Here is a 27,997-nt window from a genome sequence, read left to right on the forward strand (position 1 = left end):
TTAGGAGCCCTGCAGGGAGATGGAGGACAGAAAAAAAGGGCAGGGAGCCGCACAAAGGCTCAGAGAGAGTAAGAGAGGAACAAGAAGGATGGGGACAGTGAAATACAGAATGAAAAAAAACAGTCATGCTCTTTCTGTTCCAAATTCTATTACTGCAATTGTGTGCATTTGTGTGTGCAATAGATAATTCCAAAGATACTCAGGAACATGTCCTTGCAACTCTGCCTACAGCTGACTAGCCCTGAAAGCTGCTCATTCCTCTCCAGGGTTTCACTTGCTTACATAGACCTGGTCCCAGTACCCATTACAGGTGAGGAATGGGATTTAAAATACTAGTACCTCCTTCAGAGGGGCTCGAAGGGATACAGATGTTGTTGGTGCCTTGCCCCAGTATGTGTATGGAGTGTTGGTAAAATCAAAGAGTGCAAATGGTTCCAGCCAAACAGCTCGGTAGGATGGCACTGTCAGGTTGCGGGGGAGGCACCATTCACTCTCCAAAGGCTCTGAATGAAATAATACAGAGTAAAATAAAACATTTTTTTCCCCTCTCCTAAAGGCCTTCAGTTTTCCAAAATTCCCCTCACCAAGCTGGTCAACTAAATCAAGACCAAGCTTCTCCTCCTGTGAGTAATCGTTGTTTCACCAGCTCCTGTGGCACTGTAGCACTGTGTAGAAATCTGCTAGCAACCTGCCCTTTGAATTTAAAGTAAAGCTTGCCAAATGTGCTAAAATTAAGTGTGGGTGAAGGCTAGATTTCACATCCAGGCAAAGGCTGGCCCACTGGTAGCTCAGAGGACACTTCTGTCTCAGAGTTACTGTGAAAGGCTCTCTCACACATCTTTGAGCACTGGGAGCTCCTTGCCTGGCACTTCACACCCCAGCAGCTAGCCCAGAGCTATTGCTAAGCCCATGTTCCTCCTGTGCTGGTCTCAGTGATGGAGAAACAGGACAGTTTCCTTTATATTTACAGTTCACTTTGGTTGCTTGACTGATTTGTAAATGCTGGAGAAGAAAAAAAACTCTATTTCTGTTTAAAAATAGATACATCAGCAAGTAGTGCAGTAATACATTTAGATAATAAGGAGTAATTGTGTGAATATCCTCACATGTAGAGCTTTTGATTTTTATTTTTGTTTTACTTTTTACACAGTAAAAGACAGTTCCCCTTTCCACATTTGTGGAGGGACTCCAAGTGATGTGAAAACTTGAAGAATTTCCTTTAATTCTGGAGGAAGACCCTAGCACTGAATCTGGAGTCACTTTTGGTGTAAAAGAAAAAATTCCTGTCCATAGAGAGAGGAAGAAATAATTATAATTTAAAGAATATGAGCAATAAGTAGACTTTCAAACCTGACTTAAATAATTAAAGTACTGTGGAAAATCCTATAAACTGTCATTAGATAGAAACAATGAATAATACCACCATGTATTTCTTAGCCAGCTTTTAAAATTGCACATTATCCAGATATAACCTGATATATTTATTAATAAGTTGCTGTTGTTCTTATCTTCTGTCAAATGAATAATTTCAAGAATGAAGAATTACAGGCTGACAGCGAATACCTTTATTGAGGAGTATAGATAAAATAATGTACCTGGCAAAGGTTTAAGTGATGTGTGAACAAGGATAAAGGCTGCAAACTCTGCTAGTTGCAAGAAGGGAATGCTAAGGCTCTGATTGACTTCTTGAGTTGCAATGAACTGAAGGCTATTAATCCAGAACAGACGACCACTGTAGTATTCCAGCACACCCTGAGATATTTCTGAAGTACTCCATGCTGCAAATTCTGCGACAAAGGCATTACCACAACTGTGAAAACATGTATGAAATTAGCAAACTGAAAACACACATGTAGAGAGAATGAGATTTATGTAATGTTTGACACATTGATAAGTTTCTCATCATTCAAATTCTTAATACTCATGTAGGAGGCAGAAAAAACAGTTCAAAAAGTTTTCTTTAAGTTCTCTAAAGCTGAACGCTTTTTCAGAGTGGCACGTTGCAGGAGCACCTGCAAAAGAAAAGCCTTCATTCCCTTGATTTCATTAGAAAGCAATTATAAAATGGCTTAATATTCTGATGCATGGATACAGAAAAATTGAAAAATCAGCCCACCTTCTCTCAGCAATTCCACTGAAACAGTGGAGTCTACTTCACAGCATGAGATTCATTCTACTTCACTAGAGCAGGTCCCCAGATGAATTTGACCCTGCTAGTTTCCTTGATAACCTTCCATTATTTATTAAATTCTATTAACATTTTCCTCCACTGGGATCAGTGGTGATTTAATCTGTCTTGTTACTTCTATGTCAAAACTTACAGGCCTTTTTTAGTTCCAATTTATCTTCTGGGTAAGAGATTAAATGTGTTGTAAGAGGCATCATTTTGCCATCTCAGAATTGTCTTTCAGCTTAGACACATACTATCCAAAACAAATTTGGAAAAGCTTTGACATACCACCAGGTCCATTAGGATGGATCACTTCTAATCTCTCTATTCTGACACGCAGGGACAATGATTTATGTCTGCCAATTGGTTCACAATGGAGCTGCATGTTCTAGCTAAAACTAGTCAACATATTTTGATTCTGTAAATGTTTACCATTAATCATAGGAAGTTTAATAACAGTCAGAAAATTCAGCTGATTCCACACAAAGCCAGCCTGCAACATTGTGAGGACATACAAATACAGATACTGTTCAATTAAGTTTAAGAAGTTTAATCTGACGCTTGAAAAAGAAAAAAATGGCACTCTCCATATGAAAAGGAGGAAAAACATAGTTTTATGAGCTACCACTCATCATGTACTTGGCAGTTACAGAACAAATTACCGTTTTTCTCCAGGTCTTAGTATATATTCAAGCTGACCCATAAACATGGTTTTGTTTGGAGGGGGTTTTTTCAACTTTGCCTTTCAGGAATAATGCAGCTATTTCGTGTTCAGGATGATCAAGAGGAAAGCCTGCTGAGTACTGATTGCTCAGGTGAGAAAGCGGTGTCAGTTCATGTCCTCAGCTCCGTGCAAGATGAACAAGTTACAGCTCTAGGCACTTGAAAACTGTCAGGTGTTGTAAATGCCAAGATAAAATAGGCAATAAATGGTGATTATTTCCTAAAGCTAAGTCTAAAAATTGATGAGCATGACCTCAGTTCAGTTGACCTTCCATAATGTGTTTCTCTCACTGTAAAACCATGCTAACAACCTTCTCAACATGTAGTTTGCTGTCAGCTAGCTGTGATCATTAGCTCTTCTTTTTGTTTATGTTAAATTAATAACTAGTATGCCCAGCATTGGACAAAAATTGTTTTTAAAGAGTATCACAAAAACTAGAAAATACAGACTTTCTTACCTCTGCTACACTTATGCTTCTTTGCAAAGAGAAGCTCTGTATAGGTTTAGGCATAGACTATCTTGCACAAGCCAGTAAAGAAAACCACAGGTGAGATCCAAAGTTAAACCAACCACCTAAGAAAAAAAAGTCCAAATGGCAATTTGAACTCACCTTCACTTCTGAGGTAAAAGCCCTTAGGCATAACTGTTGTCTAGACAGCTTCATGAGTAGCTCTTTAACGACAAAAAATAACATTACTACCATGAATGTTTATTCTAACCCCAAAAGAGGTAGCACTAGAAAATAATCAGGTCCTTGGTGGACACCTATTTATAGCAGCTGATGATTTTCTAGATAGCATTTTATGAACACCTGTCACATGTTCATCCCTGGAGTATCTGAGTACTTCACATATGATGGCAATAGTGTATCAAGTGATTTATGGAACTACCTGTGAAAATTTCCACACCACCTCTGGTAATTTAACATCCTTTGTCTGAAAGAGGTGGTTGATATCCAGTCTGAAAGTCAGAATCACCTTTTGAAAGAAGTACTTCAGATCTTTTGTCTTTGTTTTCTAGCTTTGATTTTATGCATACAATATTTAATATGTTACATTATTTATGGAAAATACATGCAAAATTTTTATTGACTTATTTGGTTAAACAGGAAATTCATGGAATCATAGAATGGTTTGGGTTGGAAGGGACTTTAAAGATCACCTAGTTCTAAACCCCCTACCATGGGCAGGGACACCTTCCACAGACCAGGTTGCTCCAAGCCCCATCCAACCTGGCCTTGAACACTGCCAGGGATGGGGCAGCCACAACCACTCAGGGCAACCTGTTCCAGTGCCTCACTACCCTCACAGTGAAGAACTTATATCTAATCTAAATCTGCCTTCTATTCAAAATTTACATTTTGGTAAATCATTTATTATTCAAGAAAGAGTCAGGGTGGGGCTGGGGGAGCAGGGCAGGGCAAGGATGAAACAATCTTCCTGTTCATTACTTCAATATTTCATCTTCTTTTAAGGTAGGTGCAAGGTTTTTTGTTTATTTTTAATAGGACCTAATATTCAAAACAGAGCTTTCTTGCTTTTGCAGTAAACAACAGATTCGATACCATATGCAACAATAATAGAAATTGGACATCTAATAAACTGCTCTGTGAATAACACGGAATTTGCTTCCACAAATTAGTCTGCTAAATGTTATCAAGTTCAGTTTATGTCATGTCATTAGCACAGCTTGCAAGTTTGTTAGGGGCCTCTCTGAACATGTTTTCCAGCAGGTCTCGAACTTCTCATCCAAACACTAGTTGTATCTATTCTTCCATAAGCTTAAATTTCCATTATGGGTGTAAGTGGAGCAACTTTTTTTTTTAACTCTTCATTAATAAACTGCAGAAGATGATGACAGGAAAGCAAATGCCATATCACTTAGTTGCCTGTTGGTCCTTATGTAATCACATTCTTGACATATTTCTGTTAACATTGCATGTCAGAAAATCAAGGTCTGAATGATTGCTCCTGTAGGTTTTCCTGTTAAAAATATCTTACAGTATGTATGTGCCTGAATGCATATTTAATCAACCATGTTATATTTTATCCCATTTACCTATTCTCCCTCCCATGCTAAACAACAAATTAAATCTTCCTGAATCTACCTTGCTTTTTTAAATGTTTGGGTCTCTTTCCTTGCCCCACTTTTTTTCTGCAACTATTACATTTTCCCACAGACACGCTCATCTTCTTTATCCTGATCCTGTATCCCCATTAATAAAAGGCAAAGAAGTATTTGTACTATTCATCATTGCGAGTTAGTAATTTAACACCTCCCTTCTGTTATGCTTCAAAAATAGACAAACTTCTTCCATTTCATGAAAGGTATTAGTCTGGACACGATATGTAGCTGTAGTTATGCAATGTAACTCAACAGCATAAGAAGCAACATAAATTTAGCCACTTGAAATACCCTTTGACTAGAAATATTAAGAGACCACACCTAGAGGGTCCTGCCCCCTCAGGCATATAACGCAGTTTGCTGCTCCTCTATAAATTTGCTGCTCCTCTATAAATTGCTTTTGTCCCAGGCATATTGTACAGTGTAAACGACTTAGTAAGTACTTTGGAAATTCTGTGCCAGATCCTAAGCTGGAATAAATCAGAGTAGCTCTGCCAAAATCAATCAAGCTATGCCAAAACGCACCAGCTAAGCTAAACAACTGATTGGAAAATAAAGTAATTGTCATAAAAGGATCTAGTCCCTGCAAAAGAAATTGGACTTTCAAAGCTCTGCCTTTATATTTGTTTAGGAAATATGTCATCTCCACAGTAGTCTCTTCTATTCCCATCACTCAGATTTCAAGGGGATACAGCTATATACTGCTGAAAATCCTGTACTGACCAGCTGAACAGCAATTCTTTATCAGAAAAACAGCTAGTGAATATCAGTAAGAAGCAGCTACGTAGAGAACATGCTTGAACTGTTGGATAACAGCTATTAACTATTACATCTGTGTTTTAATACTGAGGTAAGAGGTATTCTTTTCAGGACAAAGGACTCCGTTGTGTGAGGAAGATACATATTAGTACTTGTGCAAACGTATAGTTGCATCTTTATGTGGGACAATAACAACCAGCTCAATAATTCCACCATTAAAGACTGTTGTACTGCCCTTTTTTTTCTGGTGGGTTTATTTTAGGTTTTATTTTATTAAACACCTGTCAGCTATAACTGGTCACTTCTCAATCTAGACATTTTAACTTGGCTTTTTTCCTGTATGCATCACAGCAGGAGGCTGAGTTCAGGAAGTCAGTGCATAGATTAGGGGCAGCAGAGAAGCAAAAGAGGAGATGTTTGTTTGTAGGAGGTGTGAATAAGTGGATGGTTGAAGGCTGGTATCACTGACATAGAGAAAGGTGCAGGAAAAATAAATGACAGGAGCAGACAAGCAGTCTTATTGCCGCCAAGGTTCCTGAAGACAAGAACAAGAAATTTGAGTTTAGCATGAGGCAATTCAGAGAAACAGGTAGTGAATCAAAAGAGAAGGGCAAGGAAGGTGATGTTTGCTGCTTAGGATAAACTGCAAATTGTCAGCCCTTTGCAACAGATCACCCAGAAGATATGTGATAGGCGTAAGCGTGCTGTTGAGCTTGAACAGCATCTATCTTCCCATGAAGACAGTCCGCAGCAGCCAGCTTCCAGAGAGGTGTGAGGCTAGTACTGGAAAATACAGTGACCCTTTGCAGCACAAACATTCCTCTCTACATGTGACAAACGTTTTTCAGTTCTTCTGTACTTAGGTTTACAAGTATAGCAGGTGCGACACCAGAACCAGCTTCCTGTCTCCTTCCCAAACCCTCATGAAGGTAACAGAGACCTGTGAGATCAGCTGGCCTTCTGAATGTTAGTTGCCTTTCAGAGACTACAACAGGCCTGGCTTTTTTTATCCTTAGAGAAACACCAGCCTCTTTTCCTTTGGGAAAGGAGATTGAAATATTCTGGGGAATGCTACAAAGCTAACCAAGAGACATAGTTCTCTAAAATTTAGAAAGGGTCTATAATAGAGCACCTGCCCTTAGGTAAAATGGGAGCACAGGTTGTACAATAGATGGAATAAAAACAAAGGCTTCTCTTTAGCAAGAGCTGTGTTTAAAGAAAGCTGTTGCAGCAAATAACATAGCCAAGTTGACCTCCCCAGCTACATGGGAAGGGGAAGAGGAAGGGACATAACATCTGCAGCTGCCAAGACCCTGGCAGATCTTTTCATGAGGTGAATATTCAGTCTCAGAGTTCCTTCGCTGCATAGGCAACACTGAATCCCACCTAGCAAGAATGAGGACAAGTCCCTAGCATGGCAAATCCCACATGGTGGCAGAGGCAGGATGGGTTTGGGGAAGGCAACATTGATCTATGAGGAGCCAGCAGTGAACCAAGGCCTTAAGAGACTTGATAGGACATCAGAGAGGAGTGAGTGGAGAAGAAAGGCATGGGAGAGGTCAGCAGAGATACAGAGGTTGTCTGTGAGGACCTCAGAGCACGTCAAAAAGTCTCCATGTAGGGAAGGAGAGTTAATGGGCTCCCACATATAGCAGGGGCTTTGGTGAGCTATAGGTGGTAATGGCATCTCTATTTCCCCTCTACCAGCCTACCCCTGCATGGGACCTATTATCCACCCTAACAGAGCTAAAACAACAACCCCCTATCCCTTTTTTTCCCCTATACTATCCCCAACCTTTACTCACTCTTCAAGAAGCCCCCTTCCCTTCTCCCTCAGAAGATGCTCTGCTCTGCAGCAGCCTCTTCTCAGCCTTCTGGAGCTCCCTAGCAGCCTGGAGCAAAGAAAGAGGGGCCAAGCTGGGGCCAGGACTGCCCCTGACTCAAGCAAGGGAGAAAGAGAAGGTGGGGAAGGGAAGGGGCGAGCTGGGGATGGAGACCCTCGAAGATCCCCAAAGCACAGGACTCAAAAGCAAGTACATTTCACGTATGGGAAGGAGAAGCATTACAACCATAAGGACATCTTTAATGTCACATTTTGTTGCAAGGGTCTGGCTTTAGAATTACGGGCCAAAGTTTTGGTGCAGCTATTACATGGTTTAATTCTTACCCTGTTCTCAAAATGATATAACAATATTGCAAGAAAGGCATGTTATTCTTCTGATCATTATGGTCATAACACATCAATTTTGACAACCATGAACACGAGATCTAACCACTAAAATACAACTCCCCGCAAACAAACAAACAAAAATAAAGTAAAATAAAATAAAAAATTCACTCACCTGTTTACCAGCAAACTGTAGCTGCTCTTGTAATATAAGACACTCCTCTCCATTCAGTCTTGTGCTCTCTGCTGAATACAGTGTGGCCCAGTACAAATAGCCATTTACTGAATCCACTACTAGATCCTTCACTAGGAACACAACATAAGCCACAACATCCGTATGGCCTCCCAGCAGTGATTTTCTGTAGATCTAGGGACAACTGAATTGTTTTTAGCATCACACCTGAATCATCAGCCATGATCAATTGAGTATACATAAGTGATTTTTCCACAGCCGTTTATCAGAAGCTTATGCAAGCCTTAGGCTTTCAAAGCCTAAACCTTTTGCATTCAAAGTATAAAGATGAAGAATAAGGCAAAATTATTAGTTAATGTTTGCCAGAAATTAACAAAAGAAAAAGCTGAAATATCTCTTCCCTTTGCTTTCCCAGTTTTGGCAGCCTTCTGTCTGACAGAGTTTCTCACCCACTTCATATTCACTATTCACAAGTGTAAATGAGGGTGCAAGCAGTGTGAAATCTGGCCTTCTAGCTCCAGTTTTTAAAACAGCTTCTCACTTTGCACTTACAAGAAATGAGAGGCATAATTTGACAGCACTGCATAAATTAGCACTGCAATTTTGAAGTCAGATACTTTTTAAATAATTCACATGTCAATGTTCCTGATAGGAGAGTGTACAAAGTGCAATGGTAATTATTTTTTTATCTCTAGTGATATGCAAAATATCACAGTACAGAGGCCAATCTTGAAAAATCTCTCTGTAAACAAATGGTGTCAGATTTGATTAAAACAAAGTCCATCTACTTCTTAGCTGAAATCAACTTGGCAGCCTCCATTTTCACTATCTTCACTTGTTTTTACAATGTTGAATCCAACAAAACTGTTGATAGCACGTTTGATTTGCCTGTTTTGCACCTGGAATTCAGCATCCTGCATTAGTGAATATTAGTGAACATTTTAGCCCAAACTTTTGTATAACTCTGGAAAATCACACAAGGGAAGAAAGGCCTTCTTGTTCTACACTACAATAGCAAAGGTCCAAATGCATCTCAAGTTGCAAGAAGTAAGGATTATCTTTCCAAGTACTGTTTTATAGTCTTTCTTGTTGACTTTAGGGTTTTTTTTCCTTCTAAGAAGTGCAACTATACCTACCATATTTGCTTTGCCATCCCCATACAAGCACTGACCCAACCAGTCAAAGGCCAACATCCTTGCATTTCTGACGTAAGTATTCCAAGATACGCAAGTATTCTCAGTGGTACACCTTCTCTTTTGTTCAATGACCAGGTCTGAACTTCCCCCATGGAATTAATCCAATAAAGATTGTCATTATATCAGTTGAGATCTTGAAGAAAAAAGGGAAGATACTAAGCATTTCACAAACGTGTAAATAAAAAAACTTTTTTTTTTAAGAATAAAAAGTAGCCAGACACTTCAGTTTTTTAAAAATCAATACAAATGAATAGTTAGGCTCAATTAACATTAAGATAGCTACTTCTGTATAAGAATACAATGTACATATATAGTACACATATAGCCCTGATGATTATAAATGTATGATATATATTGGGATGCTGGAGACAGAACTATTTAGTTCAGAGAGTTGATTTTATCTCGGCTGTAACTGTGGTGATGTCACTAGGGTTTCACTAAGGATTAATTTGATCCATAAAGTAGAAGAGGATGGACACAAAGGCTTGGCTCAGTAAAGTTGCTTCACTGCACTGCATTCAAGTCTAGACTGCTGCAGTGAAAGCTCTTGTCTTTCAGTTCTCTTGATGAAATTTATGGAGAGCTAATAAATGCTGACAAGTCTGTAGCAGCTGCATACAGTTTGTTTAGTATTTACCCGCAATATTTCTTATATGAGGATAGAGTATTTCTCCTGGCCCGTAGCTATCCAACTGCTGCTTCCAGAGCCCTTCAGCCCTCACTGCCAACATAATAAGGTTCTTCTTTAGCTGATAAAGAAAGAAAACTGCAGTTGTGCACACCAACAAGCAATTGATGTATAATATTTGTATTTCAATAGCAAGATTTCCTGCTTCTGGAAAGTTACAGAAGCACAGTTAAAACTGCCCCTGCCCTAAGGAATAATCAACAAAAAAGATGGACATGAAAATAACATAATTTGAGTAACTCCGAGATTCAGGGCAGGTTTAGATCCAGAACAATAAGGCAATTTAGAACCCTATTAGATGCTTAAATACCACTGTGGGTTTGGACCTGGCCTTACACAAGTCAGGCAAAAGTGACCCCTAATCTCAAGTGCCAGTCCAGTGCCTTAAGTTGAAAGCTGTTTTCCCCTCAGACATAGGTTATTATGGGTGAACTAGGCTTCAAAAAAACATTCCAAAGATCTACAAATCTCAGACATTGTGCACACATCCATTTCCCCCATTATCTATGCTCAAACCAAGGATTTTCAGCTTTTACTAAGCCTACACTGTCACATAAACTGTCATTAACCCCCAAGGCACTGCTCAAACCACTTCATCATAGAAAGTGCTTTACAGAGCAGAGGAAAGGAGTAATACCTCTTATGCCTGTTCATTTGATAGTGTATCAAATAATGTGTTTGGTAGTGTATTTGCTTTACAAAAGATATATAAGTAGTAATAATAAATACATAATATATAATACCATTATTGTAGTTTGAGAATCTTACTACTTTAACTAAAAGCAAATTTACTTATCCTGTATTCTTCAATGTTCCTAAGACAATCCTTTTTGTGCTCCTCATTTTGCAGTCTTTGCCCAAAGTCTGGGCCTCACCAGGTGGAAAGCTGTATGTGTAATGCATTCTTCATTTCTCCTTGGCGACAAAGCAATTCTCACCTTCTTCTAAAGTTGTGCCTCTAAATGACTCCAACCACGGCCCTTCACCATCAGGAGACAAAGCTCTGACTGACATTTCATACGCGACAACCCATTCCTCCTCAGATGGGTGCCGAGATGACAGTTCCACATCACAGGTCCAGTTCTGCCAAGCAGATAGACCTGTGAGATGCAAACAATCATGTTATTACAGAGTAGATGGCTGTAACAGATGATACGCATTCTTTGAGAAAACTGTATGTTGGAGACTTGTTTCAAAAATGCCAGTATCAGGGGAATTAGGAGAGGGATAAATTAAAAATTTACACTCACTGGCTCTGGGACCAGCCAAGAATAGTGGTTCAATCCCCCGTGAGGTTGGAAGAACCAAAGTTTTCCCCAACCAGGTAATTTTCTGCTGTTCAAAGACACAAGCACAAAGGATAGAGACCATAGCACAGTTACTGATCAAAAGTCATTAAGTCTCTGGTATGCATTTTCTGTGTGATATCAGCAACCAACATTACTGCTACTCTATACCACACTTAAGATGGAGCCTTGCCTAAAATCCCTTGCAGTTGACAAATGAGTTACCAGTATGAACTTGTATTAATTTAACCAGACAATTTAGCTATTTTACTGGCAAATCTTTTTCAAACTGATGTAATTCTACCTTTTCCAGCAGGATCTGCTATTGAAGTCACCAAAGCCTAGCATCAGGAAAAGGGAAACCAGGAAGTTATTACTCTAGAAAGAGAAGGAGTGGACTTTAAGGAAGAAACAGCTAAACTTACTGCTTCTAGTAGTGTGTTCAGGTGGTCTCCTGCTGATCACAGCTTGGTCCAATCCAAATAGCTCCGTGAAAAGCCAAGGAGGAGTTGGTAAAGGAAAAGGCTGGGTTGATGCCCCATAGAAAAACAAGTTGCCAAAGCCAAAGTACTCTGGATATGCCAAATTGCAATCAATAACATACTCATTGAAGCTAGAACTCCCCACTGGAGAGACCTCCTCATGGAAAACTGCCCAGCCATCTGTGACAGTAAACATGTTCTCCTCATAAACAATGCTCTCCATGTCATTAAGTGGCACGTGTGATTGCACTGTGTGAAATTCTGAACCATCAAGAAAACCTGACACAAAGGCCTGTTCTGTTTTGTTGAAGAAAGTGAGTCTCTTAGACTGGAAGCTGATCATGCAGTCTCTCAGAGCGCTGGATATTTCTCTACTGGTGAAGCTGTGGAGGCAGTGCCAGGAAAGAGTGGAAGGTTTGCTCTGTATATGCCATCCTCCAGGAGACAGAAGATACAGCTGGCCACGGAGCAAAATAGACCCAAATAACTACAGTGCACCTCTGTATATGAGTCACAAATATTTTAACAGCTCAGAGATGTGCCTGTCTTTACACAGGCAATAGGAAAATGCTTTTGGTGTTATTAATATAGATCCTGGGAGAATTAAGCACATCACTTTCTACCTTCTGGGAATTTGGCTCCCAGATTATTGGAGAATATTCTTCCATAATACCTCAAGTGTTAAGCATGGACATTTGAAATGCATAGATCTTCATATTCATAAAAGCACTGAATGTCTGAAAACAAAATTTCTTCATTGGAAATACTTTATGTCCTCTGCTAACACCCTAGGGAAGAAAATGCAGAAAACAACACTGCATGGTGTCACTCTTGTTCCAATTGTTTTGTAGTTTGTTATTTGTTGCCAATTGCACTTTTGCTTTGGTAAGGCAAGAGTTTGAAACAGGAACCTAGATGACTAATGAAGTGAAGAAAATTAGAGAAAAGCTCTACAGCACCTTTGACACCAAGTGCTCAAAGGAGGACACTTACCCATTACAGGGATCAGCTATAACCTTCCTAGGGGATGTCACATAAAGAGGAGAGATGTCTTCAGCTGCTGTGCACTTCTCTAAATGGCAGACGTGTATCTGGGGAACGAGAAGAAAAACTGGTGATGCATTCATAGGGTGTTTGCTAATGAGCAAACAAGCTGACCCGAGATTCCTTCAGGGCAACCAGACAATGAAACACCTCTCTCACAATCCTACGTCCTTCTGGGCTCCTGAGCTGTCAGTCACCCGAGTATAACTCTTGTACACAAGTACGAAAGCATCCACGACAGCTTACCCTGAAAGAGCTGTCTATCAGCCATCCTCCTAACTTCCTACCTCTAAGCTGGAGGGAAAAGCCCAATTTGGGGGCTATAGGCAAACTCTACTTTGAAAACAATCTGGCAGGGAAGGGAAGGAAGTGATTTTCTGATCCTGGGAGCAATATCTTGGGAATTCTCTAACCTGCAATGGATTCAGAAATCCGTGCCATCAGTCTGCTGTTCTACAGCTCATTTGTATCTTTTTATCACTACTGCTTTTCCTGCTTCCTGTTCCCTGAGCAGTAAGCAAAAAGTCAGACATGGCAAGAGGATTGGAAAAAAAAAAAAAAAATCACCCCCTAACCATTTAGGGGAACTTTCTAGTCCTTTGTGTGTTAGAGGACTACAAAGGTACATGCAAAGTCCAACTATTACCGTAATTCATGTTTTGTAAGTAGGGAATCAAGTGCAGGGTTGCCATCTACATTTTTACGTCAAGTTCAAACAGTTGTAATCTGAGTTGCCATCACTGGTATGAAACACTTTCCCTCTTGAACATCTATTGCCAGTTATGAAGGGCATTATAATCACCAACTAGTTATCTGACCACCTTCCTGAGGCAGAATAGGAACTGAAGAGGCTAGATGGAGAACCAAGTAACAGAAACAAAGTCAATTAGATTGGACATGAGGTGGGTGTGAAGTCAGTCTCAAAAACAAAGCAGTTAAAACCAAAGATTTTTATGTCCTAAGGAGAAAAATAAGACAAGGAGACAGAGTTCCATATAGCCTGTTTGCTTTAAATATGACCTGACATTCAAGTGTTTCTTCTTTTTTAAAACTCTGAAATATATGAATATTATTAAAGTAAAAATTCTGTTTCTATAATTATATTTTGTGCATGCATATCTATCTATAAATCAGATTTTCTCATGTAAAATAAATCACAGTAATGGTTCAAATTAAATAAAAAATTAATTAAGCCCTAGAGCACTACCTTTTCATTCATGACAAAATATATTCTCTGGTAAAACCAGTCTGCTGAGATGGACGTAATATTCCCTCAGCCAGCATAAAAGAGCATTAGGTCAGATACATCAGACATATTTGCAGCTCCTTTCACCCAGACTGAATTCCCCTCAGAAAAATAGACAACTTGCTGATAGACATTCACAGAAATTCTAAAAATAGAAAGATGTGCACACAGATAATATAAGAAATAGGTTTCATTTTTTTCAGTTACTTTTTCTACTTGCCTTAAAAAGAAGTATTCTTCAATCTGCAACCCAACATCATTGAGAAAAGTTAACTGCTTTTTCTCTTCCATTTCTAGTCTTCTTTCTGATAATAAGGAAGCTTTCCCATTTGCTATGTAAGTGACATTATTATAGACAATTACCCTTCAGAAAGGTAATCAGACAAAAAAAAAAGGATATGTAACATGCAAACCAACTGACACGATTGTCCCTTTCTGGGGCAAATATGCAACTGGCATCTCCTCAAAAAGCATCATTCACTCTAGAATTCAAGCTAGACATTATCTGTGCCACCCCTGTACTACCAAAGGTATTTAGTCAGGAGCAACATTCATTCTCTGGCATCTTTGTGGCTCTGTGAGCTTTGGTAGATAAACTCAGACTTCCACATTGTCTCCAAGGACCAAATACAGAACCAGTGTAGATAAGAAATATTAGAGTGGCAAGTAATTTGAGAAAACCTGGTTGTGTGGTAGCTTAGGCTACTAAATGCATCATTACAGAGCTCTGTGCGCCAGACTAGCTAACACATCAACATACTCTTCAGCCAGTATCTTTTGACACTTCATATTATTTAAGTCTTAAGTTTGAACCGCTTCCACAAATTCATGTTGAGTAAATACAGTCATTAATCATAGGGAAACATCTGCTTTGGCTTCATCTTATCTTGGTTTAGATACCTACTATGTAAAACTTCAGCTCTGAAGTAGCTGCCTCGATTCAGTGAAGAAAAAAACTACACTGGGGAGAACAATTCATCTCTTCCCAGTGCCTGTCATTTCAAATAGGTCAAATTATGTCCTGCAAGTTCCTATTTCTCCCCATTGACTATAACGGGAGGCTAGATACTGTCTCTGGGTAGGTGAGGTGCATTCTGTCCTTGGTGAACACACAGGTCTAAGTAGTACTTGAGAGAAAAGAATAGAGCCTGATCTGATTTTACCTGTAATGTTGTGGTGTATAACACCATTTTGCAGGCACTGGGCGGCTTCAAGAAAATGATCTGTGTATCTCTTAAAGCCTGGCTTCTGGATAGGAAAGGCCATGTTGCTTTTTCCTTAACTAGCAAACAGAGAAATTGAGAATTAAGATAGATGACTGCAGCACAGAGAAGAGTGCTGCTAACTCAGATACATCATTAATAAACATGAATTTACACACACACACACATACATGTATGAATATATTCTTACACTAGCTATGACAGACTAAGACTTAAACTTTTTGAGTGTTGAAAGTGGACAGAGTTATTCACCATTACATTGCCCTCTGGCTCCTCACCCAGGGTGAGAATGCACCACACGAATTTCACACCTTTGTTTCCTATAACAGTGGTGAGTCCCTAGTGAGGGTAAGTAAGCTGAAGTGGGATATTTAACACCCCTGGGCCTCTTTGAAAAACCCAGTCAAACTAGAATATTATCCCACAGAGCTGTAGAAGAGCAAGGCAAGTATGTTTATTTCATGCATTTCATCATGCTGATCAGTGATTTTTTTCAAGGAACAAGTAGTTTTCACAAATAAAGATGATAACAGGATAATATGATCTCCTTCAAAGTTGATAAATTTAATATTTTTTTTTTTAATAAAGTCACAGATTTAAAGTCAAGGAGAGCAGCTTTGGTCACGTAAGCTGACTTTGTGCTTATACAGGCCTAAGTAACATACATCAAAACCTCCGCAGCAAATCCATACCTTCTGTCTGGGCTATGCATAGCTCTGGGAAAGATAGCTAGTCTTGCTTCTGAACCTCAGATCCCTGAAAATCTAGCACATCCCCTGCTAAATTGATTCACATGGTAGTTACCTTCATTTTAAAAAGCGGTGCATTATTTCAAGTCTGAATTTGCTAATTTCAGTTTCCAAACAATCCTTCCCTTTTTTGTTTTTTTTCCCCTCTAGTTTAAGCAGCTGTCTGCTATCAGATATCATTTCCTCATGTGGGTATCACAGGACTGTGATCGAATGCCGTCTTTATTTATTCCCAGATAATCTGCATAGATTGACCTGCATGTCTTACTTATATGATGCACTCACTGCAAGTCATTTTGGTCATGATGTCTCCAGAGCAGAGTACGAGAGGCCAATATCACTTCCTTATCTCTTTTCCAGCAACATTTCTTGCAATCTAGCCCAGAGATCAGATTCCTTCCCTGACTCGGCTCAGGGCTCAGATCTACACAGCTCAGCATCTGATGCAGTAACACCATTTCTGAACGTGATACATGAGGAAGGATTGCTTCTGTTCACGTTAGCACAGAGAGAAAGTGCATGCCAGTGCAATTCAGGGGGAATCAACTGGTGTTTTACATGGTGAGGAGGTGGGATGGTTCCCCACCCTCAGAAGATGGTTTGTTGTTTTGGGGTTTTTTTGGGGGGAGGAGGGGGGGGGTGGGGGGTGGTAGGGTTGTTTGTTTGTTTTCTACCTTAAATTAATCGGTTGGTAATTGGCTTGACTTAATGAACACAGTCAGATGTACCAGTCTGGACATTTCACAAATGGCACAAATGTTTATGGCTCAGGGTCAGCCAACCCTAGAGCAAACCTCTGCAAAGTCTCCAGACAAGGACATATCAGTGTGTCTGAGCTATTTAAAAAAAAAAAAAAGTTGTATTTTAAAAAGAACTAGAGAAGATATAAGTTCAGTTTCTCTAACCAATAACAGAAGACTGATGATTCAGAGACAGACTTAAAAGAGTTTGCTAGAGTTGAATAGCTTCCAGGTGTTTGACAACTGGATTTCTTCAGGTGGAAGGGAGCGTCTTTTGTTTTCTTTTCTAAAGGTACATTTTGGTAACAGTGATTTCATTCTTATTTGTGCTCTATCTCAACATGTACTTTTCTCTGGCAATAAATTAATATTTCTGCAATTCTTTGAGTGATACTTAGAGTGCATCATTACTTTCATTATTAATTAGTTAGTATAGTAAAATAAATACAGCCTTGAAAGAGCAACAAAAATTGATATGATTTCACATATTTGGCATGAGATAACTGAGGGTGTTTTGACAAGAGTTTCACGTTAAATATTTAATATTATTGGAAGAAATACATTTGTTTGTCAGCTGTTAAAATCTCATCTAGAAAATGGAAACATGTCTTCTCCATCACTGTCTCAGACCACTGAAGTGTTTTTCATTTGGCCCTGCCAGCATCTCAGGTTATTACCATGCTGTGTAGCCTAATAATGTCTGCAGATAAAGAACAGGACTCTCTCTGATATGCTGTTGACTCCTCAGTGTACAACTCCTTGTCATGCACTGTTTACAGACAAAATACTATTCTCTTCTGCCAGGTACCCAGCAGCCCAGCAAACGTGACTTTGTCCCCAGGAACAGACAGCAATAAGGACTCTGCTACTCTTGTACCTTTGGATTCTGGGGTTGCGATGTTGTCTTTGGCAGGGAGTCCAGCACCAACCTCGTTAACCACCACAATACTGAACCTACGGTAAACCAGAGAGACAAGTTGGTTTGCAGGTTTCTTTTGAAAGATTGCGTGAGAAACATTTTATCAAGTAGGGCAGCAGCTACAGAAGTGCTTGACTATCAGAAATTATTTAAATATAATGCTCTGGGAAATTTATAATAAAAATAAAACCAACCAGAATCTGAATTCCCCAAAGGTGGGACAACAACAGAATCTTCTAAATTAAAAATCAAAATGGAGTTTCAGACTCAGAACAGCAACTCGGTTTCATTTCAAGGGAAGATCTGTATATACCAGTGCAAGCAGAATGCAGGCCTTTGTTTTTAAAAAAATGAAGAAATTTTTCCAGGTGCTTAAAGGACTAGAGAGGACTGCTCTATCATTCCCTGAATATACTGAAAACATGTCACACAAGCTTAAAAAAAATGAAAAACAGCAGCTAAGAAGATGCAGCCTGCTGGCCCTGTATCAAATTGCTTTTCCTTCCTTCCCATCTGACTTCCACATAAGCAGCCAACTCATCTGGAATAACTCCGTTATCTCAAGGAAGTTACCCTTGCTTTTGGCAAGAAGATAAGAAAACAGCATAATTGTGCAGAAGTGATAATTAAGCATACCCTGCACTACCTGGGCAAGTAGTGCTACAGCACACTTGGCCATGTTGGTTATCTTTTCTTCTTGTACCTCTAAGTGTTGTTTGGGAAGGTGGAGTAGAACTGAAAGCTATGTCCTCTTGAGGCTCTCAACAGTTCTTGATTCCTACTGGTCAGGAGCAATTTATATCCAACAATCAATTCATTCGGAAAAAGTGGTGGAAACCAGCTAACTTCAACAGTGTTTGGACTTGAACTCTAAATATCTTTAATGGCAGGAGCTGTCGTAGGAGCTGCAAGAGACAGAAACAACTGACTCTGGGATGGCACCTAAGAGATTTTTTTAGGTACATTTTTAGGTTTCATAGTTGTTGATTCATTTATACTAATAAATATGATTAGGGACAGCATAAAATTTCATCAACAATTAACTTTTTTTAGTGCACAGGAAAATGTGTTTATTTCTGTCAAAATCACATGCATAATTATGCACAAAAGTGTCCAATGTGCCCTCACAATTTTGACCACGTACATTTCTGTGCATGTTTTTAAAACTAAAAGGAGGAAGCAGCCCTAAATCTCCTAGTTCAAACAAAAAAAGCCTGTAGTATTTTAGTTTGGTCTTCTGCAGCTACCCAACAGACAACATACACATTCTGAAGATTAAGCATTAATGTTTTCTGTGAAAGAAACAAGGAAACCTAAATGTTTCTAATACAGTCCTGAAAGATGCAATTAACAGTGCAATTCATTAACTCCAAAAGCATGTGTCTGGTAACTGGGACTAGATGGAGGATGGAGCTGTAGCTGAGATGTAATGATCCAAACTACTCAAAACGCATTCTGTGAAGGCTTGAAGGTCTTTGATTGTATATGAAGTTTCAGAAACTACCTAGATTAATGCACAGACACAATCGCATTTTTTCCTTCCTTCATCTGGCAGCTACTATGTAGGGTGTTATCAGGGCAAAAGAGGTCTCATACAACAACATACATATTTTAGGATACAAAAGTGCAGCATCCTAAGTTTAAATAAGAGGAAATTCTGGGAGTTATATTCAGCATAGGCTTTGATTTTCCATCCTTTCAGAACTTTTTCTCTTCGCTTTTCTTCAGAACACACTACCAAATCTAAACAATGAGCAGATGGATGGAAGGATGGATGCAATATAATAGTAAATTTGAAGAATAAGGTAAAAAAACCTAAAATAACAACATATTACAGGCAATGTATTTTAAACTGTTGATACATATATTACAGGTTTAAGATCCAAAGGTTAAACTCTTGATACATTTACTACAGGTTTAAGATCCAAAGGCTCCTAGTTACCCTAAAATATTTACAGTCTAAAGTCATTGTTCCCCATTATTTCACCAATGTTTAATTCAGAAGAACTTCCTGCTTAGCAGATTATCTTCACCTTTGATTTGTAGCACCAATTTTCCATGCTCTGTAAATTGGTCTAAAAGATGATGGCAAGATAAGAAGCGTATAGTTAATGCAAAAGAACATAGTATGACAGTAACCGTACTGAGTCAGAACAAAGGTCTATCTAGCCAAGCATTGCGTCTTTGACAAAAACCAAAAAAATTTCTCTAGGGAAAGGTATAAAAAAAAAAAAGCCTGCAGTGATATTTCTCCTGAATACTCTCAGTCTTGGCATTTTATAAGCATGGCTCAACATGAAACAATGCTGATTTTTGCATTTAGTAGAACTCAATTTTTTCTTCCATTAATTTGTCCAGTCACTTTTCAAAGTCCATTTAGTAATTTTAATATTTAGGAGTTTAAATTTAGTAATTTAACATCCACATGTGCCAGGAAGTAGCTGAACATTTTAACTACACATTGTGTGAGGAAATACCTTCATTTGCTAGTTTTGAACTTGCTACCTGCTAGTTTCCGTCAAGGTCCTCATTTCTATGTTGGGGGAAACAGGGAATAATTGCCCACTTCTCAGCTTCTCTGTGCTACTCATGATTTTGCAAAACTCATTGTATACCTAACATATTATCCAATATTTTTCTAAAATAAAATGAAGAGCAGAGAAGAACCTGTTTCCTTGCAAAGTAAAAGGAAGTGTCCTTCTTTACCTCTGTGTACCTCCAGTGTCCAGGGAGCTGACTGAAATTCCAGCGGATAATATATTTCACCCCAGAGATGTTAGCTGGCTTCCACCCCAATGTGACACTGTGGTTTCCAATAGTAGATGCAAATGGTGCTCTAGGCTCGTTCAAGTAATCTGAGGGGAAAATACAACACAACAGTAAGAAAAAACTTTTCATGGCAATCTCTGGGTCTTAAAGGTAAAAGCCTATTACCCCCCACACCTGAAAGCTGTGAAGCCAATAAAAACACACAAAAGAATATATTGAAAATGTTGCTGAATAAATCACATGACATTTTAAAGACAGTTTGATAAGTAAGCCTGAACTGGGCCAAGCTCAATGTAAGCAAATGTGACTAGAACTCTGCACTTGTGTAAATGTACTTTTAGTTACAGGTACTTAGTAAAATTTTGCTGAATAGAAACCTAAAGAAAGTATAGGAGACTTCTGAAGAGATTTTCAAGGGGCCTACTTCAACAGCACTGTACTGGCCCGATCATTCCCATATAAGTTGCAGGAGGTTTTGGCAATGATTTCGAGATAGCAGACATGTCAAGGACTGGATTCAAAAAGTCTCAAGTCTATGAAAGGGAGGGAAAAAAAGTTTTACTATAAGGTAGAGTTAACATCATTGTATTTGTTAAAAGAAAAAAGAAGAGTGGTAATTTTCTGATCAAAACACTCAAGACATTCCTATTTTTTCAAAGAAATCCAGATAATAGAACAAGACTGTAATCTTAAAACTGAATTTATCAGACTGTGGATTGGACACAGGACCCTTTGCAGACTTACGTAGTGCTTCAACTCCATATGCATCCTCTGCACCACTACACCAAAACTTACCGGAAACTGCCCATGTAGCGTATAGAACTCACTGGTTAGTTTTGTGTAAAGGCACGCTTCCTCCTGGACTTATGCAGACACATTTTAAGTACATACAAACCCTGTGGAAATCATTACATTCATTCTAAAAAATAGCAGTAGCACAAACTCACTCCAAAGATCTTCCCAAGAGCCTTTCCACCAATTCACTGGGCACTGAATTAGGGTTTTCCTCCTTACGCACTATCCCTTTGTGGAAGGCACAAATATCAGGATACATTAAAGTTGGAAATAGACTTCAGTGACAACCATGGAGTTAGGAAGTAGGTTTTCAACTTGTTAATGATATGTTCCACATGTTGGATTTCACCATTTCCTGCTTCATGTATTTCCTATGAATGAGGCACATTCTTACAAATGTACTTTCAGTGAATTTTCAAAATAGTTGAAATTAGTAATTTGTAAGAGCAGCCATGCCTAACTCACACTTCCTTGTTAGTCTGGTACAGTCATGTCTACAAGCTGCAAACATAACAAATAGCCCAGAGCAGTGAGTTCTCCACACTCACATCCTAAGAACAGAAAATTCCCAAGAGTCTTCAGTTTAGGTGGGGAACATAGATAGAGGGTTACCCTGCTTTATAGGTAGAGAGCTTAAGAAGAGGTAATAACATTTTCCAGGTGGGTCTCAATGGCTTAAAAATGACATGCAAGACTGAGTCTCCTGGAAAGCCAAAATTTTTGAGAAGTGATGGTTTGAGCTCTTCTAGGCAGGCATTTTATTTGGCCTATAAAATCTTGAAGTTTGCTTCATACAGCAGCCATCTTTCAAGTGATAATTAACCTTTAGATAATTCAGATGTAATTCATTATGTTAAGTGAGCAAATTTTTTTAATCACTCTTCCTATGATTCCAGGATATACAGTTCTGGCACCCTACGGAAACTGATAAAGCATGTTATTTATTTCAGACAACACAGTTGCAGCTGAGATGGATTTTAAAACTTGCTTAGCAGTATATTTCTATATACATTATCTCACATTTAGGCATTCAGTGCCAAGTGCAAGCACTTAAAAAGTTTTTTCCAATGTTTTCACATTCAGAGAAATAAAATACTTCCAAGTGACTTATTGTGACTGTTAGCAGACAAAGATGAGGGTATTAGCAGACATCAGTTATCAACCATACACTGGAGCTTTCGTTTACAACCAAGATTTGTTTAGTTTGTAGGGGACAATGTCCCCAAATTACATGCTGATTCACAGTACCTTCTGCTTCATGTAACACAGACATTTCCGACTATTTGTTTTTTGTTGTATTTTTCTTTCTTCTGATCTTTGTCCAAACCATAAATCCAATTTTTGCTTGAGGTAAGAGGATTACTAAAGCTCCTAGTCTTAGAAATTTTGAGGAAAATTTGCCATCTGCTCTGCCTGAGAACAAGAAATCCTCATATATTCTCCTCATACATATGCCCCTGATGAGCCAGATTGTGCTGTGCTTTCATGTGAATATTCCCACTGAGTTCAGTGGCATTCCCCTGTTCCTAGGTGAAAGGTAATATCTAACAGGAGCAATACTACCAGATTTCAGTCCCAAGGTGTAGTCACACAACAGAGCTGAGCCAGCGCCAAAGGAAAAGTCCCACTCTTACACCCGCTCCTTTCCCCTGCAGACAGCAATGGCCTGATCCTGCGCATGCAGTGACCTGGTGCTTGCCTGACCATGTGGGGAGTCAAGTCAGCCAGCTGATCCAGTAGAAAGATAATCCCGCAAAAGCCCTTGTAGAGTTAGTGAATTTAACTGGCATATTGTGTGGCCAGACAAGAAGAAAAACAACAACAACAACCACCACCACCACCACCCCACACACACAGTAATTCTGTGTTTCTACAAAAGTAAGTTGGTTACTTCTTGGACTGTTCCTACACTCCAAAACCACCATTTAGCATATTTGTAAACCTTTGTCATGGTCACAGTTTCACAGATTAAAAAGCAGGAAAAAAAAAAAATCAATCTTTTCAATCAAATTCCAGCTTGCCAGTGGGTTTGTGTTCTACTTGGGATTCCCTCCAACTCCTCCATCACCTGCTTGAAGTGTGTTGCTCCCGTCTGGGTACAACCTTCATACTGAGGTCTCAACAGTCCCAAACACAATCCTGCAATCATCTCATCCCCATCCCATCCTACGCTATATGCTAATGCTAAAAGGGCCCCAGAAAGGCACTCTTTAGCAGCACTTCGTTGCCTCATACTTATTATTGTAAACGCCAGTCCATCTGCAGCACAGACCAGGCACTCCCCATGTGAGATGTCTTTCTAAAGGGCAACATGTTGCCCCTTACTGAATTGCATTTTACTTCATTTGGACTCACTACCCAGTCAAGAGTGTGTTTTGTCTTCTGGCTCCCACTCCTTGTTTCTGCTTCTCGCCAAGCTGGTGTCATACTAGCCTTAAAAAAGCACCCTCTCCGGATCATCTTTGATGGCATTAATGAAAAATTGGATAGAACAAGACTCCTGTGAGAGCCTAGAACGCTGTTTAAATAGGTCTGTACTGTGTTCCGTACTGGTGTGATTAGTCTTCTTTCTTTAAAGCAATATTCTTTGCTACACAGCAGTATTTAATGCAAAGATTCCTTAGCCACCATGCAAGAAAGAAAGGATTCAGGTACTTAACTCATTCTTCAGCTTTAGGGAGCACAAACAATTAGACCTGGATTGATAAGTTTGTGTATCTACACTGCATTTCTTAGCACTACGTGAACACAGTAATCACTGAAATAGTGACCTTTTTTGGTATTGATCTGATAGCATTTAACTTACCTCACATGCTCTGGTTTATGTCTTGTTCTGCCAAGAAGCAAATTAATAAAATGCAGGATTAACATAAATATAATCACAGAGTATTTCAAACAGATAATATCAATTAATTAAAAGTTTCTTACAGTGAAAGTACGCTACAAAACCTTATCGCTGGGAAATAATGGAAGAAGGAAAACCCACACTTGAAAAACCAGAAAGTCAACATTAAAATGATGCCAAGGATGAATGAGCTTCAGACGTTCAAGATGTCCAGAAAGAAGAGCAATTTAAAAACTATCATGGCAGTTGTCCCAGACCAGTGTTAATTCTCATCCGTCTGGTCTAGTAAAAGCAAGAAATCAAGCTAGGAAAGACCATGTGCTTCATTTACATCTGCATACAACCAGTAGGCCCCAGTAGAGTAAAATACTGGAAAGCACTAGTTCTTTCTCACTGCCTGAAAAGCTGGGTGAGTGGTTGAGCTTAATGAATTGTAAAATGTCCCCACATTTTGACAAACACAATGAAAACTTTTGATATTACAGGTAATTCCCACAGCAAGAATTACTGGCTTCCTGAAAGAGAATTTATAAATGTACTGAGGAGAAATATGGTCATTACATCCTTTCATAGAAACACTGCTCTGGTTAAGTTTTCCACATCTGCCATTGGATAAGGTACTTGATGGACTGGAGAAAAGTGCTATAGAGCCAAGGCTAAGGCAATACTCACACATTCCAGTGGGCAATTGATTTGCACCATTGCATTCTAAACCTGACATCCCTGTGTGCACTGCAAAGGCAGAGGGTGGCTTTAAAAAGAACTTTGAAAGCACATTTTTAAAGAGAAGGGATACAATAGTTCAGTATTCAGCTGTGGTAAAACATTCTGCATGACCAAGTCACTTCGCTTCTTTGTATCCTTGTTCCTTTAGCAATAAAACAGGCATTTACAGCAGTTAAACTCTAGCGAAAATATTAAATACACCAAAGATTGTAGGTACTTGGATACTACTGTAAGGGAGTTTTGTATAGTGCCCTTCTCATTGAAAAATCCAATATAGAGCAGAAGAAAAAATAAATCATTCTTAGAGATTGGTTTGTGCAAAACAGTAGGTGTGCAACTACCTGTTCACCTCTGTTAGAGACTTTGACAGCCTCGCATGTAACGAGAGCACTGAAAGGACTCAGGACACCTGAGCAGAGGGTGACTATCACCGGGGGACAGTGCTCAGCTTTACATAGGCCTTGGGAAGGGGCTGATGCACAGCTCCAGGGGCAGAAGGAGCCCTGGCTAAGTAAGACAGTCTGGGAACGAGTCACCCAGCCAGCCGTGATGTATGTGGCTAGTGCTCCCTCTCTCCCAGCTTTATTTTACCACTTGTTCTCTGTGGAGAAGTCACAGACATGCAGTATGCAGCACAGCCAAGCACAGTGGAAAGCCATTCAGTGCAAGCCCCCCGCTCTCCAAGGGGCAAGGCATCGACTTTAAAACCATGAGTTTTCAAAGATGTAATAAATATTATGTGCTTTGGATTTGATGTTGGACTTTTCTTATTTATTCTGTCCCATCCACTTCTTAATGGTCACGTACGTTTTTCTTTTTAAAGGCAAGCTGGAAGGGAACAACTTTGGAAGCAGGAAACTGATATCAAGCATTGCAAAACCTCATGAAAAAAACAGTAAGACTTGATAACACTGAGCAAAGATACACAGTAACCTAAATAAGTGAGTCAACCTTGCTGTGTATTGTCATGACAACAGAACCTTTTATCATCCCAGCATCATAAATGACCCAGCCTTCCTAGATACCAGGTGCTGAGAGGCTGCTTCTCACTAGTCTCTGTGGAAAATATTGATGACCGAATTCTCCACTGCTCTTCAAAGAGTATGTATAACCACCAACTTGAATTGCATTTGCAATCTGAACTAGAAGATCATCAGCTAAAGTCTTCACAAGAATGCTCCTACGGAAAGCTCGTGTTAAGCTAAAGAGCCCCCAATGACAGACAGTTTGAAGTCCTATAGAACTCTAAATTTTCAACAACTGTCATTTTAAGTTTTCTTCCATCAAATCACTGAGAAAACAAAATAAACAACTGTACAAAGGTAGCTGAATAAAACAGTCTTAATGACTTGCATTTTGGAGAGAACACTAGTTTTGACTCATTTTCTCAAAAATGAGTGATTATGAACTTTGTACATCACAAATGTGAACATGACTCACAGCAGAGACCCACATACTTTACACATTTTCTTTAAACAAAAAAGATAGTTGTGTCGTTAATAATTTGAGCAAAATCTAAGCACACAACCTACTGACTTACGCCAGACAGGCAGCTGTGCACATTTATGTGAAGTCTTTGACAATATGATCATTGTACCCATTTTATTGAAACAGCAGTAACATAAAATGTCAGTAATTAACAAAGTAAACCATTACTCACTGCTCCAGTGATGTCACTAACATTGCAAAGGTTAGTAATTCCAAGTTCTTTTTCCTATAAGAGAAACACATACATTTTTACAAAGAGTCAAAATGTTCCTCCAAAATTCTTTTATTAAGATATATTAAAGCATTGGTTTCTTGTAAAACAAATTTTCTTTGTTTAACGTTTCCTCATTTGAAGAAATTTATTGTTGACACACCAATAGCTTCTCACTTGAGAAAAATTTCAGAGTACGATCAAACAAAGACATTGGCAGAATCAGTTGGTGTTAATTAAATTATCTCAAGTAGAAATTTGGGTCTCATCTCCTGATTCTGGTTCACTGAGTCAATCACAAATGCTTCATAAACATGTTGGGCACAAATGACAAAGCCAAGTGGCTTTGACCTCTTGAGAGTAGGAAGACCTTCCTTCAAGCTAAATGCCTTTTGTCTGGCCTCCTTTTGAAGGGGTTTTAAGCAGCCATATGGTGACCGCCCCTCCTCTCCTGTCAAAAAGTGCTCTTGAGTTAAGGTGCCTGGTTTTTCACATCATTCAAAGTGTGCAAAACTAGAAATAGTTCTAAATGCAGTCAGACAAATGTATGAAATAAAATGGAGCAGGTGATAGTCCTCTGCAGTAGGTTTCCACAGTTAGCCCCAAGGCACAAAATGTCCTTTTTACAGGCCAAAGGTACATGGTCTTCTAAACAATATCGATGTTTCAGGCAAATAGAAACAAGGAGGTAACTCCTGAAAGCCTAATGCAGAACTATTGTTTGGATTTGAGCGGTTTTGCTTATCTTTGTCATGCATCAGTAGAAAGAAAAATAATAAATTCCACTCAACTACTCAAAGGAACACTAAGAAAGCACAAGATTAAGGATCTAACCACTTACTTCAATACTTAAAGAAACACCCACAATTTAAAGCATAGATGACTTGAAAAAGAAGCTGAAACTAGTTTAAGATAATTGGGCAAGCCACAGTTTCCCAGACTATTTCTTGTGAACTTACAGTTTTCCTGGGTTTATATAAAAGTCATAAACTAGACAGAAACTGATAAGTAAAGTGAATAAGCTGAAAGAACGAAGTTTTCTCTCCTCTACCCCTCAGGGTCTTCAGCATTTATAGCAGTTCAGGAGCTGTTGGAACATAAGTATATAAAGTAAGTATAAAACAAAAACCCATGCAATCTGGTTAATGGGACTTCTACCTTACCAAGTTCCACAAATTCAAATGTTAAAAATTAGTTCTGAAACTCTGCTTTTACTCAGATACGTTCTTTAAAATAATTTTGAAATAGCTAATATGTAACAGAAAATTCCTACAGTGCTAATAACCATCTATGTTTCAAAAGATTAAGTACGGTTTTTCAAAAGTTACTGAGTTACTTGTACATAAGTTCTGACAATTTTTTGAGAAAGTACAGTACACTGCAGAAATCCATACACAGTAAAAAGCAGCAAGTCTGTTTAGCAGGAGATCCCACATGCAAGTGTTCCTCATAA

At 39.0% G+C, this 27,997-nt stretch overlaps 1 protein-coding gene across 1 annotated transcript; it reads right to left on the bottom strand.

The window, feature by feature from the left end:
* Nucleotides 1–27,995, bottom strand: ROS1 (ROS proto-oncogene 1, receptor tyrosine kinase). Its single transcript, XM_049817682.1, is given in 27 exon segments — nucleotides 1–9; nucleotides 340–503; nucleotides 1,107–1,283; nucleotides 1,596–1,810; nucleotides 3,352–3,467; nucleotides 8,120–8,311; nucleotides 9,274–9,381; nucleotides 9,384–9,466; nucleotides 9,971–10,064; nucleotides 10,066–10,082; nucleotides 10,960–11,121; nucleotides 11,733–12,153; nucleotides 12,156–12,246; nucleotides 12,783–12,880; nucleotides 14,041–14,225; nucleotides 15,243–15,317; nucleotides 15,320–15,361; nucleotides 17,669–17,745; nucleotides 18,414–18,615; nucleotides 19,063–19,163; nucleotides 19,165–19,214; nucleotides 20,417–20,565; nucleotides 21,224–21,280; nucleotides 24,077–24,107; nucleotides 24,792–24,851; nucleotides 26,506–26,559; nucleotides 27,873–27,995. Coding segments are annotated over 27 exon segments (3,153 nt in total).
* Nucleotides 27,996–27,997: the final 2 nt, after the last annotated feature.

Source organism: Accipiter gentilis, chromosome 15, assembly GCF_929443795.1.
Source record: "Accipiter gentilis chromosome 15, bAccGen1.1, whole genome shotgun sequence".
Lineage (NCBI taxonomy): Eukaryota > Metazoa > Chordata > Aves > Accipitriformes > Accipitridae > Astur > Astur gentilis.